Source organism: Numida meleagris, chromosome 3 (genome assembly GCF_002078875.1).
Source record: "Numida meleagris isolate 19003 breed g44 Domestic line chromosome 3, NumMel1.0, whole genome shotgun sequence".
Classification (NCBI taxonomy): Eukaryota; Metazoa; Chordata; class Aves; order Galliformes; family Numididae; genus Numida; species Numida meleagris.
The window spans coordinates 31,015,239-31,036,029 of NC_034411.1; the positions used below are offsets into that span (position 1 = coordinate 31,015,239).

At 47.4% G+C, this 20,791-nt stretch overlaps 1 protein-coding gene across 8 annotated transcripts; it reads right to left on the reverse strand.

Moving 5' to 3' along the window:
• On the reverse strand, positions 471 to 20,783 carry ABCC10 (ATP binding cassette subfamily C member 10). 8 transcript variants are annotated; one of them, XM_021390342.1, is made up of 23 exons: positions 14,936 to 15,225; positions 14,690 to 14,834; positions 14,363 to 14,558; positions 12,082 to 13,447; positions 10,907 to 11,134; positions 10,507 to 10,663; positions 9,675 to 9,814; positions 9,382 to 9,461; positions 9,063 to 9,234; positions 8,208 to 8,306; positions 7,805 to 7,994; positions 7,362 to 7,439; positions 6,787 to 6,978; positions 6,221 to 6,356; positions 5,644 to 5,839; positions 5,129 to 5,472; positions 4,788 to 4,957; positions 4,339 to 4,499; positions 3,677 to 3,930; positions 3,223 to 3,368; positions 2,660 to 2,757; positions 2,353 to 2,465; positions 839 to 974 (listed from the first exon to the last, which is right to left on the reverse strand). In XM_021390342.1, the coding sequence occupies exons 3-23, from the start codon at positions 14,521 to 14,523 to the stop codon at positions 839 to 841; spliced, it is 4,617 nt and encodes a 1,538-aa protein (XP_021246017.1). In that variant the 5' UTR covers positions 14,524 to 14,558; positions 14,690 to 14,834; positions 14,936 to 15,225. The 8 variants fall into 8 exon arrangements, with proteins under 8 accessions (XP_021246021.1, XP_021246017.1, XP_021246022.1 ...); XM_021390347.1 differs by lacking the exons at positions 14,690 to 14,834; positions 14,936 to 15,225 and adding an exon at positions 20,628 to 20,783; XM_021390345.1 differs by lacking the exons at positions 14,690 to 14,834; positions 14,936 to 15,225 and adding an exon at positions 15,232 to 15,368.

Below are 20,791 nucleotides of genomic sequence, written 5' to 3' on the forward strand. Positions count from 1 at the left end.
TACCTGTCACCGAGCAAAGAGGGACATGGCTGCAGTGGGTAGGGACCTGCCTCAGGACAGGGTAATATCTGCAAGGTGTTGTCTCAGAGTGGTGAGGAGAAGACGAAAAGCCAAGAGTAAGTCCAAGGGCGCTGACAGGAAGCTGAAAGAAGCCATGTGTGTGTGTAGCTGGGAGCAGCGGAGAGGTCAAAGGGAGTTCCCCTAGAAAAAACAGTCTTGGAATAGATTAGCCTTAAGGACCCTTAATGTCATTGCATTCTGGCCTTTTGGAGGGAAGTCTCCCCTGTAAGCCAGAGAAAGAGCAGCAAGATCCCTGGGTACAACCTTCTGGGGTATTTGGAGAGGCCAACGGTCCCCAGAAGTTCTAAGAAGAAGGAAGGGTTATCTTAGTGCAGAGGGCACCACTCCTGCAGCTCACAAGCAAGTCTATGTTTGGAGGCAAAGGGGAAAGGGACCCAAATAACAGAAACTTCACAAGAATGTTTCCTTTTTATTTTAAATTGCATATGTGAGACTGAGTCTCAGATTAGGAATCACTGATTCTTCAGTGAGCAGAAAAGCCCTTTGTAATCTCAAAGGGAAGCCTTGGAGGGGAACAGTGCCCCACCAGCCAGGCTCGCATGGCCCTAAGCACCAGTTCACATTTTTCCTACTAAAGGAAAGACTACAGTGCCATGTTTCCATTCCTGAGACACACAGTCATTGTCAGCAGGAAGCAGCAACCCCTCCTCTCACCTCAGCAGCTCCTGGCCCTGCAGGGATGGGGTTGACAGCTGAGGCAAGACGAAAGGCAGGCATGGACCCGGAAGGGCTGCCTGACCTCAGCCCTGGAAGGAAGTCACTGCTGCCCACTGTGCAGCAGGCGCTGAAACAACGAGCCATCCTTTTTGCTTAGGTAGGCAGGTGAATCCAGCTCTGCCACTCTTCCAGCCTGCATCACTAGCACGCGGTCTGAGTCCAAGATGGTGTTCAGCCTGTGGACAGCAGATGCCAGGACGCACATTAGTGGAGCTGAGGAGGAAATCCGCACACTGCTTCACCTGCTGTCAAGAACTGGCCCAACACATGCCCAGCACCAAGATTCACAGAGCTGCTCCTCATGCACTCAGGGACATGCTACAGCCCAGTTCTCCAGGGATCCTCTGTCCACTATTGAAATACAAGATATTTCTATCCTCACAGCAGAGTTATTGAGTTGCTTCTGTTTGCCCATCCAATTAATGGCTTGCTCAAAACTGAATGGTGTGGGACAACCACAGGTACAAAATCCCATCATCACCTCTCCCTCCTTACTGCTCTACCCTGTCTCAATTCTAGTGGAAAAGAGGCTAGGGCCATTTCTGACCCAGCCTTGCTGCTTTGCCTTCTGTCACTCCCTCCTCTGCTGGTTCTCCTCAGTAATTGCTCTTTCATCAAAGAAAGGTTGACCGCACCCCAAACACACACCTCAGCCCACAGTGTGCCTACCTTTCTACTCTAGCTCTGCATAATCTTCCTAGCGTTGGAATCACGTTCCCATCTCCTGCCTCCTTATCTAATCCACTTAACATGACCCACTCAATTCCCTTGCAAGGCCTGGCCCACCCTGCCTGTTACCCACCACTCCCACTTGACAACAACCCCTGTCACCTGCTTGTCTGATTTTTACTTTTGTGGTAAACCTGGTGCTGGGAAGCAGTTCCCTTTAAAACATCCTACGTTCCACTGCATGACCTTCCTCCAAATTCTCTTCCACTTGGCAGCAGTGGGAGCGTTCTGGGTTGAGACCACAGCCAACCCATCCCTTCTCAATATCCAGAGCATTTGTGTTTTGCACTCCTCTGTCAGTGCCCATATTCTGCTTTGACTCTTACATTAGATCTCTTGGCTGTAGAGCAAGCACTGCTGCTGTGTCTTGTCTGGGCAATGTCTAGCCTGTCAGCATCGGATGCAGGCTGGGACCAACACTCATAGGTCTGGAAAGCAGAATTACCAAGCGCTCTGCCTCCCCTGGCCAGACGCTGTCTGCAGCCCTTCATCTTTGGTTGTCCTGCAGTGCCCTCTACTGAGCCAGAGCCACCTGCTCCACTTGTATGCCCAACTGCTGCTTTCTGTGAGATATTTCTCCATTGCTCCTTGCCTTATTATGCAGAACCACACGGTCTAGTTCACCCCCAGTCCCAGCAGACAGCGTCCAAGAGAGTCATTGGCCATACAATATTTCCCTCTGCTGTCACCCAGTTTCTAGGTACAATGTTTTAACCGCCCTGCTCAGCTCAAGCTCCAGGCACGGCAGGCACAGCCACTGCTCCTTCTGAGAGCATAACACTGTGTCAGGATGAATTTAGACGTGGAATGATGGTTCCTCCATACCTGTGAGCAATTGTCAAAACAGTTTTGTCAGCAAAGCGCTGGCGGATGGTTTGCTGCAGCAGCTGGTCTGTCTTCTGATCCACACTGGCTGTGGCCTCATCGATGCACAACACCTGCCATGGACAGAGAGTGAAGGGGGCACCCAAGCATCAATGGGGAGACCCCAATCTTTGTCAAGGAACAGTGTGACAAGGTAGCATAGGTCATCCATCACCACCACACCCCACTCCTATGGAGCACCCTACCCTGTTGTGCCAACACAGTCATTGGCAGCTCACTCCCTGCTTTGCTGGAGGCAGGCACTCACCTTGGCCTGCGTCAGGAGGGCTCTTGCCAGACACATCAGCTGCCTCTGACCCACAGACAGACTCTTTCCTCTCTCTCCCAGCTCACTGTCCAATCCACCTGCAGGGGTCAAGCTGAGCAGTTACCACACCACGCTCTGTGTAGACAGCTCCCCCAGTCTGGGTTTATTCCCAGCAGCACTCAAAATTCCAATCCTGCTAAGTCCCAAGCCTTTGAAATCAAAGCCTTTCTGCTTGGATGCAAGCAACATCTGGCAGACACAAGATGCACTGCTAGTACCATGGCTATGGCATCTCTGAGGCTCCGCCTTAGCATCCACTGGGGCATAGGCTCATCAGCAATCTTCTGCCATCCAATTTATCACCTGACAGTCTCTTGCTACTAAATCTCTGGGAATGCCACCGGGGTCTCACTGGCCTTTTCCCACTGGTGCTAGCGGGACCTCATTGAACCAATTCCCTACCACAACTACCTGATCCCTTTTCCTCAGCTTCCTGAACAGAGGCTTTCTCTCCTCCTCCAGTAGCAGGGCTCACCACCTCTCCACACTGGCTCCAGACTCACCCATCTGGGTAACAGCATCCCACAGGTGGCACTGCTCTAGCACCTCATGGAGTTCAGCATCTGTCCGTTTTCCCTGAGGGTCCAAGTTCTCTCGGATTGAGCCACTGAATAAAAATGGATCCTGGGGGATGATGGCCAGTCTAGATCTGCAAGCAAAGGAGAGCCGAGGGCATATGGAGCGGGTTCTGCAGAAAAGCAATGGCCTCTTTTTTTCCCTCTCCTGGGATGCTTTGGCTGCATGTCTTAAAGGCACAGAGATAGGGCTTGGGTCACATATTCAACTTGGTTTCCTTAGCACAGTTCTACAGAAACAACAAAGTAACTCACAAGAAACTGCCACAGACAAGAGAGTAAGCCCTTTCCTCCTGACTCTTCCTTTTGGCGTCCAACCAGTGACAGCCTTCAGCTTCCAGACCCCCCTGGGCTGCCCCCTGCTCTGCTCAGCCCTCTGTACCTCAGTTCCTCCAAGCCCACCAGCCGGCTGTCAACACCATCCAGGAGAATACGGCCTGCTTTCAGCTCCAGCATGCGGAACAGTGCCAAGAAAAGGGTGGATTTTCCAGATCCTGTGCGACCCACGATCCCCACCTTCTCTCCAGGGTACACGGTGAAGCTCACTCCATCGAGTGCATTAGGAAGGCCTGCTCGGTAGGCCAGGACCACCTGCTGGAACTCCACAAGCCCTTGGCTTGGCCAGTCAGTGGCAACCTAAGAGAAGAACCAGAGTGAGATAGAGCATGAATGTGGCTGTCAACTACAGCTCCACATCCACACAGGCCAAGCCTCACTCATCCCTTTGGATGATTGCCTGGCTTTTGAACAGACTCAAGGTGCAGCTCAGATCTGTCTCCTTATACACTTTTTTTCTCTCACAGTTTAGCCCTAGCACCCTATTCTGCTTTTTGACCCTTTTACATCACTCTGGCCTTCAACAACGCCTGTCCTGAGGTTCGTATCCCTGGGGATGTACTGGTAAAGGATGAATGATTGAAGCAGATTCTGTGGGTGAGTGCCTTTCAGCCACTCACTGGAACCTTTTGATCTCCCTCAGGAAGAAATCACAAGGCAGAGGGCCAGAAGATGGGCCAATCCCTGAAAACATGTTTAAGCTTTTACCTGGACCAGTTTATCCTGGAGCTCCATGGGGATGTCTGTGGTATATTCCTCTGTCCGCTCCACGCTCACCATCATGGTTTCTGTTGAAGTGAAGCTGGAAATGAGGCCTGAGAGCAGGTTTGTGACAGACAGGGCGTATGAGAGTGCCAGGCCCACAAGTCCTGAGAGGACAAAAGCATAAGCAAGTATGTTAACGGCATGGAAGGAGCTGGGATCTTGGTGGTAAGATAAAAAAAACAGGAGAGTGTGGGATCTCACTGTCAGATGGACATGTGTAGAAGGAGGAACAGGAACCAAAGCATCACACTGTGGGGGACATGCAGAGTGACAAGGAGCAGGAGATCTGGATCTTTCTCTGGTATACAGAGATGTGCAACTCTGAGCTGAGAGAAGAGGAACCCCTGGGACACAGTTTAAGGGTGAGCATAGAACAACCCCTGGCAGCTTACCTGGATTTCCGAGCTGCTTCTGGTGCTGGATGATAGCAATTCCTGCAATAGCTGTAATCACAGCAACCCCAATCATTTGCAAGCGAATGTCCAGCCACTGCATTGCTGTGTTGCTGGCAAAGAGGCAGCGCTGGTTCTGTTCTAGGCGCAGCTGATTCTCCAACTCAAACCTGGTGGAAGCCAAACAGGAGTTCATATCAGACTGTGTGCTACCCAGCCCTCTCTGCTACTGCCCAAGACCATGGGCATTCCTGCCACTCTGTAACAAGCTCCATGTCAAGATGACACTGATTTGTAAAGCCAAAACTCCAACTCTCTGGGTGCTCTTTCCTTCCACTCACCTCTGTGTTGCCCGCATGGCTCTGATGCTGCTCAGTCCTGAAAGTGTCTCTGAGAAATGAGTGTAAATGGGAGACAGGGTGACACTGTAAAGGCGCTTGAGCTCCCGTGATGTGCGCCGGTAATAGCGCTGGATGGAGAAGTAGAGAGCAGCCAGCGGGAGTAAGACTAGGCCAATCCAAGGGAGACCATAGGTGATTATCACCAGCATTCCTAAAAGCCCATACATGTTGGCCAAGAAAATGTTAAGGATAAATGGCAAGCTGTCATCCACACAGTATAGGTCTGAGGAGAAGCGGTTCAGGATCCGGCCTGTAGGTGTGGTGTCAAAGAAGGTGACTGTGGCCTGGCAACAGAGGATTGAGAAAGCAAGAGACAGTCAGGGGCACCTAATCAGCTCATCAGATAAAAACAGCAGAAACCTACTTCTCACACCCTTACTCCAAACTATGAGAAGAACATCGGAGCAGAATGACTTGCAAGAACCCTGTCCTGTTCTGGATTTTCTGACCATTACCTTTATAACTCTCTGGAGCAGTCGTTTGTGAATGACAATGGCAGCACGGATAGTGCCATAAGCAAAGAGGAAGGCCCGAAAAATGGTGAAGAGAGAGTTGGCCCCAGCAATGCCCCCATAAACTGTCAGGTAGAAATTCACATCCACCGAACCATTGGACGGGATTGGGGCTGTGTCCAGAGCTTGAATTGGAGAGCTAGAACAGAGAAGGAGGAAGATTATGAATCTGTCAAGGTCCCCGTGGCAGTAAAATCACACTCAGGGTATCAGAACTCAAAAGCAGACTCAAGGGGAAACCAGGATACTTTAGCCTGATACTCCTCTTTTGCCCTGCTGAGACAAATACTGATCACTATGCAGCCAGAGGTTTTCCATCAGCCTCAGGTTACAAGCCCTACACGCACCTAATAAATTCCCTGTCTGGCCAGAGATTTCAATTCTTTCTTTCTCAAAGCAGTCTTACAGATCCCCGCCCTGCAATGGGATGGTCTCAAGAAGGGTACTCAGGAAATGCACAAGGGCAAAATGAATAAATGAGTGTGTTTCCTTCGGCATCTCCTGCCGAGCATTCACTTACACAAGCCCAACAACGGAGAAGAGAAGCAGCTTTGTGGAAGGCAGGGAAGCTGAACAGACCATCACAGAGCTATTTGCAGTTTGAGATATGCTGGAGATCCAGTGTGAGAGCCACCAATCCGAGATATTTCTGGATGCTACAGAGAGAGACAGACTGCATAAAGGATTCAATTTTCAAGTCAGCAAATACAAAGCAGAAATGTTGGAAGGGAAGCAGCTGGGTAACTTCTGTTATTGTCACACTGCCCTGACCAGTCTTGCCTGCCTTTATTCTGCACTGTTACTAATAGAGCAGGAGCAAGAGAACTGCCATGATCTGCAGCAGTGAAAGGGAGCTGCTAAAGGAACAGACACACAACTGCTGCAGCAAATGAGAGGCTAGATTCTTTTCCCACATATTCTCCCACCATTCCCAACATACTATTTCAGTTTGTGGAAAAGTGTTCTTCTTGGTACAGGAAGAATGCTCAAAACTCCAACTCTTTTCTTTCCCTAGATTCCACAGAGCCAGGAAAAAAGAGGACAGGAATATTTAAAGAAAGATGTGCTCTTAGGTCACTGCCTCACCTTGCATCAGGAGCAGTGAGAGGAGGATTGATAATGCTAAGCAGCTGCCCACCGCCAACCAGTATGCCTTGTAGACCTGAAAGTCCAGAGCCCCTTCTTTCTTCTCCTCCTCCTTGTGGAGGAGACATTTGTCCTGGGATGATTCTTCTGTCTCTGTCTCTACAATTTCTTCTTGGTCCTGCTCATCAGAGTCTGTCGGGACAGAAGCAAACAAAAGTCAGTGTAACATTGATACCTCCTGCAGCTGCTCCTTGATGCCAACAGAGCAAGTCTAGGCTACGAGGAAGACTTCTATTCCCTCCTCTCTCCCCTTTCATGATAGGTACACCAATCCTGGCAGATTTTCACCCAGATCTGAACCACGAACAGAAAAGCAAATTCAAACACTGTTCCAGACCAATAGCTGATGATACCTAGGCCTTCTCTTCCCCTCTGGACACAATACCCACAGATCAGCTCTGCCATAGGTGGTGAGAGCTCTGCTTCAAGGCCAAGAGCCATCAAGTATAGGTTCTGTCTGGGTGCTCAGATGATCCATACTGTCCCAGCCACCCCCAAGCTTGTCAGTCACACACCTTTATCATTCCGCCTCTTGTTCATGTGCTTGAATTTGGGGACAGATTCCACGAGAGGTAGGATATCAGCTGGTGGGCCTGCAAAGAAAGACATGCAAATGTTTCAGAGCCTGAGATAAACAGATGATTCTTCCTGATTATTGCTATGAAATGGCCCAGGTTTGTTCTTATGACATTCCCTATTTTCTCTCACAGCAACTGTCCTCTTGAAAGTTCTTCTCCATCTACCCTGCCATGACCTTCTCCGTTATCAGCTTTCCATGTTTGTATCTGTGGATCCGTATGCTCCCTTCCACACAGTCTTCTTTGCCCACCTGCAGAGTCCTCAAGCTCTTTATCCTTCCTTGGGTTTCCCACTAGTTACTCCTATTCCCTAATGGCCATCTTTGCTCAAGCCACTCCAAAATGGCACAAACGGATGCCTGTGAAGACAGCCACTGTACCTGTCTTGATTATCCTGCCATTGTCCATCAACAACAAGGCATCAGCCTTCTCCAAAAATTCTGTCCTATGGGTGCAAAGGATCCTGGTCTTGTGTTGGAGAATTCCAAGAATGCACTTCTGCATAAGATGATTGGCTACATCTGCATCAACTGCAGCCAGGGGATCATCAAGGAGGTAAAGCTCTTTTTCCTGAGAAAAAGACAAGAGACAAGGATACAGCTCCTGCCTGCTCAGGGCTGGAGAGAAAGCTCCAAGTTCCTCAGCGAGGCACACTGCCAGCACCTTTAGGCCAGCATGAAGTGGTTTAAGGCACGCAGCCAGAGCACAATGTATATCTGCATGCTTCCAACTTCTTTACAACCAACTTGGCACAAGGCACGGCACAGCTGCTTTGCTATTTACCTGGTAAACAGCCCTGGCAAGGGCTATTCGAGCCTTCTGACCCCCACTGAGCGTCACACCATTTTCACCCACCTCTGTCTGGTCACCTGCTGGTAAAATCTGAAACATCCAAGAAAATCCATTTAAAAGGGATAGGAAACTACTGGGGACTAAAGATGAGAACACTGAGATCCCTCTTCTGATTCTGTCAGTAACTCTTTGGGTGATACCTCACAGAAAAGGAAACAATGCAACAGTACATACACTGGTTCTGCAGACAATTGGCAAGCTTGGCAATATTTATGCCACTAGACTCTCTTACGTTCCAGAATAGGCGCCACATATAAACTACCCACTGAGCAACTTCTGGTCAAAGAAGCAAATAGGAGCTCCTAGTTCTTGACGCTTCAGAAACTCAGAGTCTGGGTTATAAACTCGGAGAAGGAGGCTAGCTTCTCACCAAGTCTAACAGCAAGTTCATGGGCTAACATAGCCACAAGCTTCAAATGTTCAATACATGCACTACTGATGGAGGGACCACAGACTCAGAACCTCTGATCCAAAAATACATCAGCTGCTGATAGGTTCTGGTTGAAAAACCTGGCAGTCAATGCTCTGCAGGAATATCTTCCATCAGAATCAACAGTTTTTGGCTTAGCACAGAGGAAAACATCCAAAGTGCTAACAGAGCGACTTTACACCTTAAAGAAAACTGGTGCTGAGTATAGCCTGGGACTGTTAATCATAGTAAAGCTGTGCAACTGGGACACTGGAAAAGTGGGTTAAAGCCCGCAAGAACGAGAACTCCTCCCAGTGAATCTCAGGCAGAATGTACAGCTGAGGAAGCCCGAGAAGTTTCACAGTTCAGGCACTCACATTCAGATCCTCAGAGAGGGCACAGGCCTCCACCACCTCCTCATACAGCCTGGCATCATATGGTCGCCCAAAAAGGATGTTCTCACGGACAGTGGTAAATTGGATCCAAGGCTCCTGTGTGGCCAGACCAAATCCTTGCTCCAGGTCACAAATATATACTTGTCCACCTTGTCTGCAAGCACACCAGAAGTAAGTGGAAAGACAACAAAAGTAAACTGTTGGTAGACCAAAATGACCAATAAACATGAGTAGCACTCAATGGTCCCTGCCTGCCATGGTGTGGAAGGACCAGGCAGGGAGAAGTCCTTATGTTACTTACTTAACGAGCTCTCCAGTGATGGCTGCAAGCAGAGAGCTCTTGCCAGAGCCAACCTTCCCAACAACTCCCAGGAGCATTCCCTGTAAAGGGAAATGAAAAGGAGCAACCTGATATGCTAATACACAGCATGGATTTCCTCCAGTCCATCTCAGCTCTGAGAGACATTATATGTGTCCTAAACCTCTGGGGCAAGAGAAAAATCTGTCTTCACATATGGCTCATAAAATCAGGAAAATGTGCCATCCTAGTTCCTCTAGTGCCATCTTTCTGTTTCCTCCTGCATTCCTGCTTACCTTTCTCACTGAGAGGTTCTCAATGTGCAGTTGCAGAGTGCCTGTGGATACAGGCTGGCTGGTGCTTTCTTCTTTGACTGGCATCCATGAAAAATCTGCACCTCTTATATCTATGGCAGAAGCTGTACCCAAAGAGCTACCTGCAAGGAAAAAACAGCACCTACAGTGAGAATACCATAGAGTGACAAGAGCTTGGCATCACAAATACTATCAGCTTTGCTCCCAAATGGAAGAGGCAGAAACAGAGCACAGCCAGGATGCCCTGGACCCAACCCCAGAGTAAGACACTTGCCTACTGACTTGCCCTTAAACTTATACCTCTTTTTCTCCAATCTTCTGTTCTCCACCTCCCAGCGGACACACATGGTGACCTGCTGGCTCTCAGTGAGACACTGTGAGGATAAGCTGGTTTTATTGTTGAAGGTGAAAGAACAGCAGGGAGCTAGAAAAAGGCAAGGAAGGAGAAAAATGGAGTTGTGATGATTCAGGAGAGGACACTCAAACCTCCTTGCCAAGGCAAAGCTGGGGTTTTTGATGGCTTCATTATCAGAGGAGCTTTGGATGGAGGAAGGAACAGCTTCTTTTAAAGGCATACTAATAGTGGGATTCTTTGAGGACAAGCAATGGCCTATGTTTGGTAAAGAAAAATGCTGTAGCCTTGTCTTCTGTTTTTGACAGAAACGAAGAGCCTACAGTCTGCTTCTGACAACTGGAGTCATGACTCATGGTGTGACAGACGGCTGCTCTCCAATGCTGCCTTTCACATCTCAGCTCTTTGCTCCAGATGTCTCCTGCCCTGGGTCCCAACCCTGCCAGCATCCTTCTCCATTACCTAGGGCATAATAAGCTTCCAGGTCCTGGTCCACGAGTTCAAGGAAACGCTGGATTCGATCCAGGGAAACTTTGGCTTCCAAAGTCCCATTCAAAACCCATGGGAAGCTGTTGAGGGGGAGAATGAGCATCCCCACAAGGGCCAATGCTGTGAACACCTGCATGGGTAGGGAAACAACCATGAACCAAAGGCAGTACCTCCCCTGCATCTTGTATCCTCCAAATGGCTTAAAGAGTGAGAGCCCAAAAGGCTGTGGGGAGACACAGGGTGAGATCATTTCTTAGAGAAGATGCCTCAGGGCTGCAGCCCTACTGCAGACTGTCCTCTGCAAGAGACAAATTTGGAGCTCTACTACCTACAGTGAACAGTGCTGTCACTTGCGATCTCCCCCTTCACTCACCTTTGTGGCAGTGAGTTGGTGACCCATCAGGACATAGGTGATGAAGATGACAATGGAGACAACAACTGGCAGTGCTGCCCACAGATAAACACACACAGCATCCAAGTACTTGATGGCTCGCAACTTCTGCAGCTCTTTAGCCCGACAGGCATTTATCCTGGTGCTGAAGTGCTTCTCCCAGGCATAAAACTTGATAACACGAATGCCACTTAGGAACTCTGTCATTAGCTGCAGCCAAAGAGGAAAAGCACAAAGTAGTCAGCGTCTGCTAAACACACCAAATGCCAGCTAGGCTTCTGGACTGTGCTCAGGTTTGCAGCTGACTCCTGCTTAAGGGCCAGGCTACAGATACCAGGGGCCTTTTATTGCTGACAGAAATATAAACTCAAGTGGCAGCTGCTGGGAACTTTGCTCTCATTCATTCCACCAGCTTGCTCAGCTACCTGTGCCTGAAAGGCTCACGAGAAGGCAAAATACTATACAACTTTCCAGCCAGCCTGTGTCCAGAGCCAAGAGGCTCATATCCAGCAGCTCTGGTATCCCTGCAAATTATTCCCCCCCTCACTCCTGCTCTCACGTCAGCATGTGCAGAGCAAGCCGAGATGTGCCTGTGCCTGACATGAAAGAAAAGCAACAAGAGAGATGCTTAGCAAACTCATCTTGAAGTAGCTGGAGGAGGTCCAGCACATCCTGTACTACTAGATACACCTTCTGTCATGAAGATAAATATCTCAATAGTTCCAAACAGCTGTGGAAAAGCTGACTGAGGGTGCCAAGCTAGAGTGAAATAAAACCACCACATCCATGATCGCTGCATTTGTCCAGAGTGCAAGACACCTCACCACTGACAGCATTACTGGAGTAATGGGATGGAAGCACCTCTAAAGGAAGCAATCAGGAGCCTCGCCTTAATTACTGTATGCAGAAGAGGAACCTTGCAAGAGAACTTCAATTTGTCCAGGGGGAAAGACAAGCACTAGAGGATCACTATCTTGTGGGTGGGGAACGTGCTTTACCCTGAAACACTTTTGAACCCCTCTAGCACTTTGCCCGATGGTTGTGATTCAGTACTACCACTTGAGATTCACTGCAAACAGCCAAAAAAGCCTATGTTCTGGGGACAAGCGGGGAGAAAATATAACAACAAATTCACTGAGCCACCAGCTTCCCCTCACCTTGACCCGCGTATCCTTGTGCTTCAGCATCTCTGCGTTGCTTATCATGATGCGGTTGGCTATGACCTTGTTGATGGGCACAAGCAGCAGTGCCAGGGCCAGGCCTCCCAGAAAGGCTACACCCACTTGCTGGTAGAGGAGATAGAGTGTAATGGCAAACTGGAAAGGTAGGCTCCACACCTCGTGGAAGCTGAGACAGAAGTTGACCAACCTACTGGTGTCTGTGCTCATGAAGTTGACGATTTCACCCACAGTGAAACAAGAAAGGCTGGTGCTGCCAACACGTAGAGCCTTGCGGTAAATGGCAGAGATGACAGCAGCCCGCACCATCAGCGTCACTTTCTGCACCTCATAGCTGAACTGGTTCCGCAACAGTGCACCCAGGAAGGAGCCAGCAAAGAGCCCAAGGGCATAGAGCACCCCATGGCTCAAGGGCTCCTGCCGTGACTCCATGAAGTTCACCAGCAGGTTCAGAAGCAGAGGGCCTGAGAAACCGAGCAGGCTACCGGCCAGCTTGAGAAGTCCCAGGGAGTAGAAACGAAGCCCAAATGCTGCATGAAGCACTGAGAGGAGTTGCACAGCCTCCTGGGCATGGTGTGAGCTGTCCAGGGCATTGCTACTTCCATCACATCCAGCAAGGATTGGGCTAGTAAGAGACACTGTCTCCTCTACTTGGTGCGCAGCTGCTTTCTTCTGCCAGCAGGCATAGAACTGATCACAGACCCTGGCAGCCTGCAGCTTTTGAGGAAGCAGACAGACATCTTGTGGTTGGTTCAGCTTCCACTGATAGCCACGTTTCATAAGAGGGTTCATCCAAGCATAAAAGAAGCGTGAGAGCCAGCTCTCACCATCTTCTGCCACTCCCAGCTGATCTGACACTGAGATCCCTGACTCTGAGACGAGCTGATCCTGCTGCCAGGAGCTGTTAATGGAGAGAAATTCTTGCCTATCAGCAGCAGGTAAAAGGTAGCTAATCACATACATCAGCAGAGAGGCCAGTTGCAGACAGAGAATGGTGAACCTGGAGGAGACAGCAGGGTGGGCAGGAGACCAAGCTGTCCCATTTTGGCAATATCGCACCAGTGTGATGAGGAGGGAAGGCAGCGGTAAGAGAGTGAGGAGAGCCAGGGCTGCAGGGCCCCTAGTGGAGCTGTGAATGGACCTGAAGAGCACGAGGAGAGCGAAGCCATGAGTGAGCCACGTCAGTGCAGCAATGCCACTGGCTAACACTTCCAGGTATACAGGGCCCAGCTCCTGCTGAGAAATGGTGGCTGGTATTATATCAGCGAGGAGTAGGCCAGCAAGTACAAACGAGGTGGCAATTCTGCATCTCCAGCCTGGCCTGTGAGACATCCCAGAGCCAGATCTAGAGGAGGAAAGAGCAGAGAAAATCTTCACAGTTGATATTCCATCATGTCTCAGTCAGCACTCTCCTTTCTTTCTCCCCTCATCCTTCCTTTATCCATTCATTCTTACTTCACCTCCTTGTTTTCAGTTCCCTAGCTATCTAACTTAGTCAGACTGTAGGCATTGTTAAACTAGATCAGGTCAATAAAGACCAATATCTGATCAATATCAGAGATCCAGATGCTATAGAGAATAGCCTTTCTCTTCAGAAATTTGTTTGCAAACTGATGTTTTGTGGTCAAATGAGGCTCCAATTTAGGATTAACAGAAAAGTATATTTAACCTCTGGATGATCACATTCTGCATCACATTTCTAAACCTAGATTTCCTTCATCTTTGCAATATTTTCTCTAGAAAGATTATTTTCTCACTTCTGCTTTCAACAATACTGTCTAAGTAAAGTCCAATCTGTTGCTCTGCAAAAGATTTCATCATCATTTGGGGCCTTTCAATATCAGTGAACATTGTCATGCTTACAAATTCAAGAAGACAGTAAACAAGAAAACTATTTTTAACTGAACTCCTCATTACCTTACATACATCTTCCATACAACCTTGTATTTAAATCCTCGTCCAGAAAACTTCCAGTTTCCTCAACCCTCATTCACAGAAATTCTTTTCACTATTTTTTTTTTTTTTGTTATTTTATTCTCAATATTCTCTATTCTTTCTGGATACCTTTCTGCAAAGGGGCGACCAGAGCTGAACACAGTACTCAGAATTAGGACAGATGCTGACAAATGCAATGGCATTACAACATTGTGTCTTCTCTAATGACATAAACAGTACATTTCGGGACAACTAATTTCCAGCCCTTCCATCCCGCCTCCAGTCCTGCATAATAACCAAGTGCCAGACAAGTGAGTTGTCATACCTTGGAGTGCCAAGGAAGCAGGCGCTGACCGCAGCAAGGATCACATGAGGAACCACGTTTAATGCCAGCTGATTAAAGCAATGGCCAACTCTGCCATGAACCCACACAGGGAGTGGATCTTCCGGGCTGGTCCCACACAAACCAGCCAGGATGTTTTCCATCCTTCACTGGGAGCAGAACACGAGAGATGGAGCTCCTGAGGTTGAAAAGAGCAAACAGCGTGAGGCACGGGACGAGCACAGCCCCGCTCAGCATGGACTGCGATAAGGGATGAACATAGGACCAGAAACAGCTTCCTGGGTCGGGCAGTCCAGGGCTATTGCACACCTGGTGTCTTATCAGCTGCTCTGCAAAACAAGCAAGCTCCAGCTGGAGCTACACTGCCTCCTGCAGCCACCCAGAACCTCACTGCTCCGGGAATGCCGTACTTGCTGCTCACTTCCCGGCGGAGTGCTTGCATGGCCAGCTCATCCTGCCAAATTAACATCAGGGAGCATTGGCCTGCCTGCATCCCGCCTCAAAATATTTTGAGCTGTTTCAGCTATCATCTACCAATAGCATTTCTACACATACTCAAAGGGGTACGCACAAAGGTGCTCCTTAAAGCAGCGCGTAAGCACACCCTTGTGCCGGCATCCGTGCAGGGAAAGCGGCAGGATTTGCGGCCCCGTGCTCTGCTTTGCAGACTGAAGCACACGCGGGCCGCTTCGGGCCTTACACCGTCCGACCAGGCCCAGCCGAGCGCTGGGGCCTCTGGGTCTCTCCTGGTCTGCACCAACGTCGCCCCGGGGCACGCAGCCCCGCGAAGAGCCGGCATGGCGGCGCCCTGCCGCCGCACGGCCAACTTTGACCCCTGCCACCCACCGTACCTCGGCTGGGCCTGGCCCTCCCCCGGCTCCGCGCTGCCCACGTGGAGGAGCGAGGGAAGGGGCGCCTCGCACGCCCCCTTGCGGTTGGGAGGACGCGCTGCTACTGCTGACTGCACAGCAGGTGCTCCGCGTACTCAACTTCCCCAAACCTTCCCTCAGTACTCTCTCTTACCAGGAAAAATTAGTGCATCTCTGACAATAATTCATCACCGCTAACGAATTTTACTTTCAACACACAGCTCTTCGGGGAGGCAAGCGTAATCTGTGAGGTGCTGAGGAAGCAAAATGCCAGTGACATTCCTGTCTGGGAACACAGAGCAATTCAGCCAGAGGAGTGAGGCAGCAGAGATAAGAGCAGGCACTTGGACGCCACAGTACCCTCTAATCATAGTTTCCGAAAGAAGTAGGAGGAGACAAAGACATAGCAGCTGGCACCACCACAAGGATTTCTGCTGTGGGTTTATGAGGAAGGACAAAGCATGGGAAGACTCATCTGGGTGTCTGCCATCCCTACAGGAATCCCCCACAAGTTCAGGAACTCCTTCCACATCACACCATTCTCTGATTTTGTTCTTGCCATGTGAGAAAAGATTTTTTTTTTCCCTCTTTTGGGCAAGCTTTACTGGTTCTCTGTCCTCTCTGCAGGAGATTTCAGTACCCTCTAGTCTCTGTACCCATCACATCAGAGAACTGGCTTTCAAGTGGAGACTGAAGTCAGTGCCAATGTACTGCTCCTTCTTGGAGATGTACAGACACTTAGCTGTTATGAAAACCATCCTATAGAGGAACAAGGTGGCATTCACTCTGATATTCATTACTGAGAGCCCTTATTGCCTTAGAATATATAAATCTAAAGAGGGACAAAAATTTCTGCTCTGGTACATATCAACCTCTTGGCATAGCACCACTTTCCTAATTCTTTGCACAACATTGTTTACTTTTTGTCTTTGAGGATTCTTATTTCTTATGGTCCTTAAAGTGTCAGAGTTCCAAGGCTGCCTTTTCACATCCAAGCAAGCTACTGATCTATACTAGGTAGGCGCCTTTAGTCAGGCTGCTCTTCCTTCCAAAAGCCATTCAAAGGCTCCTAGAATAAACTTTTCCGTGGAGGCCTTGATAATTAGTTTACATCCTCTGCATCCAAGGAAGCTTCCCTTCAAAAAAATGAAATAAGCAAATTCTCAAGACAGCAAATAGAGACATGAGAGTCTGAATCATGATCTGCACACAACTGAAGCTTTCAAATCTCATGGTTCCAATGTCTTATTTAATTCCAAATGAAAAATAAATAAATAAAAGTTCCCCAGTTTTGTAAGACACCAAAGAAGTCCTCAGATACCAGGACTAAGGATCACTCTCTCTCCCTTGAACTTTTCCACTTGGGCTGAAAGATGATCAGCTTTCAGATGCCTCTGAGAATACTAATCCACCCCAGATAATCTGAAATCACTGGTGCCGCTCTGCCTAAGTACATTTAAGTAGGAGCAAGGCCAGAATATAAACATGCCTCCTTTTTATGCTTCCTTTCAGCTATTTCACTTTCCTGAATACTGCTGTCTGTGACATTTACTGCTATGTGTTTGACTTAAGATATGCGCCATGTGGAATACATGGCTGTGGGTGTACTGCTTACCAGTAACTTGTGCTCTATAGAGATACACCTGACATATATCAAATAATCACAGCATTCAAACAACAACCAAAAAAAAATCACGTTTAATAGCCTTCCCCACAGGCCAACATAGGCCAGATTTTATTAACTGTATATTAGTCAGAGTTTTTCCAACAGTCTAGACTGAAATATCTACAGTGAAGTAAAATAATTTGGCAAAGAATGACTGTCCCCCCACCTTTTCATATGAGTTTATTTTGTAACAGATTATTTAACACATAATTAACCTTCCCCAGGACTTGGAGTCAGGAAAGGACCGTAGGCTCCATGCCTATTCCACTTTCCAGCTAAAAGTAAATACTGAACTAAAACAGAAGCCAGTCTAGACAAGCCTTAAATCCAGAAATACCAACCTTGTGATTACAAATATAAAATCTCTGAAAGCAATTTTCTATTTGGATGTATTTTCTGTGCTTGCAGCCAGGGCTCCCATATCAGTTGAACCATCCTCAAATTCTGTGACATCATGACAGAAGTTGACTTGATTACTTGGCTCAAACCAAAATCTTTCAGGAATGGATTACTTTGCCTGGACCTGAAGACACAATATACCTATTTCACACTGCTTTCCAAGGGAAAAAATAATGCAAAGTTCAAAAGACATAATATTTTCCACTACAATTTCTCACAAGAAAGCATTCATTTTGTCATAAAAACACAGAATTCTCTCTCTTTTTACTAGTAATCCAGCATTTTAACATTAGAACTGCTGTGTGGCTGCCTCACAGCCCTGTCTATTCTCAGCTCAAACAAATGACAGTAAAAAACAGTAATTAAGATATGTCTTTCTCTACATTGTTTTTTACTTGCGGCCCAAACTGAATTAACATCAATTCTGATTTTTCTTTACTCCTTCATGCATTGCTACTGCTGACTTTTCTTACTTTGTTCTTTCACTTCTCGATGTCATTTGCTCCTGTGACTTTGAGGCCCCACGAGAATTCAGACACCTTAGTACCCCAACTTTGCCCTCAGCATCCAATTAGCTAGCATCTCTCCAAGCAACAGCTAATTGCAAGTTCCTATAACCAAGATGAGTTTTGTAATCCCAAACAGCAGCTTGGGAGCTGAACAGTACAGCAGTACTACTGTACAGTAGTACAGCAGAGTGACTGGCACTTCCTTTGTTCAGTGTGAGTCTGGACCATCTGTCACAGAGTACAACAAACCACTGCAAAGCAGGTAAGGACTTTGCTTGACTTTTGACCCTGAGTACCTTCTCTTGCAAAGAGCTGAGAACTTTGAATTTCCTCTGCACCACTGGACCCAAACTTCAGTACTAACCTTAATTTAACTGAATCCCACCATGGATTCTCAGTCTCCTTAAAAACTTGTTTCACTAAGGCACATGACTGTAAAGTGACACTACAGTAAACACAGAATGAGTTTAGAAGGTGTAAGGTTACATTCAGTAAATTAAGAGGGTGTTAGAAATTGTTATTAAGTACAAGCCATGCATTACCCTCCAACCAATGAATTTTTCTCATTTGAACTTGTTTTTAACACCACAGTGAATACACTGTTTCCTTTTTTTCCCTTCCCTCCTTTCTTCCCTTAAGCAGTTTACTTGCTAACATGTAGCGAAGTTTTAGTGAACTTCCTGACCGGTTTGAGACATCTGGATTCCTTCAAATTCCAAACGGCGCTTATATCTATCACCATAAACCACCAATCCACTTTCTTTAGACCTCCTTTGGATACAAGGCCAAAAGAAAGTTAACAAGTATTTTACAGTCCTAGAATTTTGCAAAGATTTTTCAATATTATACATGTAACATTACATGAAACACTGACAAAAACAATTTACTGGGTCTCTTGGTTGTTTATTTTTATACCTTTGACTGTTTTGAAACCAAAAAAGTTCAAAGCATTTTCTTTTTGAAACTGATGTAAAGAAAGCAATGGTATGGAAAAGATGTCCAAAGCCAAATGAGTAAATTCTCTGTCTTTTTAAGCTGTTTTTAACTTTTTTCAGTTGATGAAACTGAGTGCTTGACACAGACACCCACTGAGGCAAGAAAGTGAAAAATCAGAACATGCCTAAGATAACAGTATACTCCTTATAGTAAGTGGCTAGTTTTATATCGTGTCATCCAAACAGAGGAGAGATTTCCAAACACACATCAGCTCTGTAGTTACCATGAAGCACAACCTTGTGCCCCTCCAAGTGTAACCCTGTCTGCTGCTTTGGGTTCTCAGCTGGAAAAAGTTCAGCATTAATTACCTCCACCACCATTATGTTCTCCTTGCAGAGGAGGCAGACTTGCAGTATGCTGGGAATCTTCAAAGAAATTTGTATCCCAAGACACTTATAATTCAATTCAGGTCATAAATTAAACATTATCAACCACTGGAGAGAAGGAGGTGAGTGGACAATGGTAACGGAAAGTAATAGCTTCTGCTTCCTTTGATGACTGGTGTTAATGGAGTGTATTTCCTGAGTGTGGTGGCTCAACTGCCCCCCACCTTTTTATTAGGGCTCTGGTGCTTGGTGCAATTCCTCTCCTTAGACCACATGCCAGTCTTGGCATAAATAGTGAAAGGTAGAGGACCAGTACGTGAAGGCATTCCTTGTGCCTGGCCCCTGCTTTCCTGTAAACTGCAATAAGCAGCAGACAAGCGTTAAAGCATCCCCTTATCATACCCAGACACTTGCTTCTCCTCCCATCACCTGGGATGGATCATCTCCTGACAGCCTAATGCATCTGTACCTGGATCACAACTTAAGGCAGGTAGAGCAAAATTCATGAATCCAGCAAGCTCTGGGGGTTTGCACAACTGGTGAGATGTACCAAAATTTTTTGCCATCCAAGGGGTCTGGTACAGAAAAGTACCTGACAAGAGTCAGTTAAAATTACTATTTATAGCTTCCAAGGTTAAGTGAAACTCATAAGAGTTCTTCTGGATCACAACAGGCTGTGACTAGCATCTCCTGAGTTGGGGCACCTCTCAGACACTTCAGATCCTCAAGGCCATCTATGGACAGATACCAGTGTGAAGTCATTCTATTGCAGTCAGCCTCAATTAGTGCCTGTAGAGGAATAACAGCATATTGCAAGCGTTTGCTCTAAATGTGAGTAGAAGGAAGCTTTACATATAAGCTAAGCTCATTCTTCTTCCAGCCATCTCATTTTTTGTATGTTTTAACGAGACATTTGTTTCATAAGCATGGGTGTTGAGATACTTTACAGGAGTCACACATTTCTGTGCATCTGTATGAGTACATTTTGCACCTGTACCTACACATCAATTTAAGATATCCTGTTATTAAGTTTGTGTGAATCTTGTCATCCACAAATCTCTAATCAAGTCACTGGTTTAATGATCGCTTACTTCATTAAATCACTTTATTAATCTTCAAAATGGCTAACGATTAAGTTTTGTTGAAATCTAACCCCTTTATTTACCTCATGTCACCAATAAATCTTAAACTGTTGCTAAACATAACCAAGAGGGAAGCCTATTTTTATTTCCAGTGACAACACCAAGCCCGTGCAGTGGAGCACTCATTGGGAAAACGTCAAGGCAGGGCAGTTAGTTTTAGCATGCAGTTGCACCTACCCGCCGCCAACAGAAACACACGAGAGTACCAGACAGACCCCCACCCATAAGCCTGATGTTCTATTTCGCCCCTGTCAGTACCAGCGCATCACCACTCTTCCTGAGAAGAAATTCCTCCTAGTAACCAACTTGAACTTCCTCTGGCGCAACTTGAGGCCATTACCTCTCGTCCTATCGCTGTTACCCGGGAAAACAGACGTAGGTAAACCCATGACACAAATGCCCAGCACCGCTGGAGCACAGCAGCAGCTCACGCCACCTGCCACACCGGGGACACACACAACCTCTCACTGGCGGCCGCCATTTTGTGCGGGCGTCCCCCGAGTC

Bases quoted from the DNA above. Each gene is read 5' to 3' on its own strand.
- ABCC10 (XM_021390346.1), bottom strand. From the start codon at position 14,523: ATGGAAAACATCCTGGCTGGTTTGTGTGGGACCAGCCCGGAAGATCCA. The intron at 9,462-9,674 runs GTAAGCAGGAAT...TTCCCTTTACAG, and splicing joins AGAACCTCTCAGTGAGAAAG to GGAATGCTCCTGGGAGTTGT. The intron at 3,931-4,338 runs GTAAAAGCTTAA...TTCTTCTCTTAG, and splicing joins TCCAGGATAAACTGGTCCAG to GTTGCCACTGACTGGCCAAG.